This window comes from Morone saxatilis, unplaced genomic scaffold (assembly GCF_004916995.1).
Source record: "Morone saxatilis isolate NCDOM2014 unplaced genomic scaffold, NCSU_SB_2.0 Contig5, whole genome shotgun sequence".
Lineage (NCBI taxonomy): Eukaryota > Metazoa > Chordata > Actinopteri > Moronidae > Morone > Morone saxatilis.
In genome coordinates, this window is record NW_023340095.1 from 285180 (window position 1) to 286663 (window position 1484).

General features: G+C 42.4%; 1 protein-coding gene across 1 annotated transcript in view; it reads right to left on the minus strand.

The window, feature by feature from the left end:
- Positions 1–264: 264 nt before the first annotated feature.
- Positions 265–1484, minus strand: part of LOC118339048 (MAGUK p55 subfamily member 4-like) — a gene marked incomplete at its 5' end in the record, with an annotated part of 11324 nt that continues 10104 nt past the window's right edge. The window contains 2 exon segments of the mRNA XM_035676573.1: positions 265–752; positions 873–1007. Coding sequence (XP_035532466.1) covers positions 567–752; positions 873–1007 — 321 coding nt within the window.

Consider the following 1484-nt stretch of genomic DNA (forward strand, 5'->3'; position numbering starts at 1 on the left):
AAAGCTAACATTACTACAAAGCTTGTGGAACATATTGCCTGATTGTGCAGTTAGCTGGATAACGTTAGGACGTTTGTTTGATTGCTAACACAGATTAATTGCTTGCTAGCTAATGTATTAAAATACTGTTAACTAGCTTCAGTCTAGTGTAGCAAGCAACAGGACGCTGACTGCAGTTCACTTAACGACTGCTGGTCGATCAGATTACAAACAGTAACACTAGAATACATGCTGCAGCGTTTCCTGTCAGTCCGTCATGTTTCAGTAGATAAACCGAATCCCACACAGGAATGGCGGACTCTGCCTCTAAGAATGAAAGCTACTTTATAGACGAATCCATCGGTTGAGTTACGTGTTTCCTTCACTGCGGTTTCAGGGTGGAGGCAAACACACGAAGAAACACCTGCTCCTGTTCCTGCACCTCCCATTTGTCTCCATGTCTAGGTCTCCTTCCTGTTCCTGTCACCAGTTCTTTATATTCCACTCAACATTGTCCTCTTTTATCCGTCACTTATTCTCTCTCGTATTTCTTCATTCCCATCCTGATGTTTCTCTCCTCTCCTGCTTTACTCCGGCATCCGACTCCAGCTGACCGGCATCCACTGTGGTTCGTTCTGCGCCTCCTGGATGACGGAGCAGAGCCGCATGCAGGTGTCCTGCAGGTCGTCGTTCACCAGCACGCCATCGAAAAACTGTTTGTACTTCGCCTCGATCAGCAGGGACACTTCCTCCAGCTCCACAAAGTCATCCTCCTGCAGAGGGAGGAACACTTATTGTATTAGCTCGGTACTTGGCTAGTGTTTTGCTAACTTAAGATGTGAGATGTGATATTTGTGTTGTCACTTTCACTACGAGGTGCTTTCTGAAATTACCGTGAAGGCTCTGTTGACGGTGTAGTTGGTGATGATTCGGGCGTCTCTCCGACTTTGTCTCAGTCTGTCCGGGTTGGGAGGTTTGATGAAGATCACGAAAGGCTTCAGTTTCCTTGTCCTCAGCGGCTGGATGGACTGACGATAAAACCAACACATCTGGAGTTACTGTATTAATTCACTGCTGAAAATAGTCCCCAACAAATGCAGACAGACCAGAACGATAGCTACCTAGCTAATCAATATGAATCATTAGCTAGCTAGTTACATCTGATGGCTAATGTTAGCAAAACAGAAACTAATGATAAATGTAGATTCATTAGCTTCACTACCAAGTTTTTGTTCTGTAGCAAAATGTGAGCTAACTAGCTATCTAATCTACAGAAATCATCAGCTAGGTAATTACCTATTATCTAGCCAATTAACTATGGCTTAGCTTAACTATCTACAATTGATTAGATTAACTAGGTAATTAGCTAATATTTTGCTAACCTGACCTATCAGATGTTACTAGACAGCTAACAATTGATTATATTTGATTAGCGTATTAGCTAGGTAATTAGTTGAAAATAGTTCTCAACAAATGCAGTATTTCCTTCTGTTTGATAAAAACTA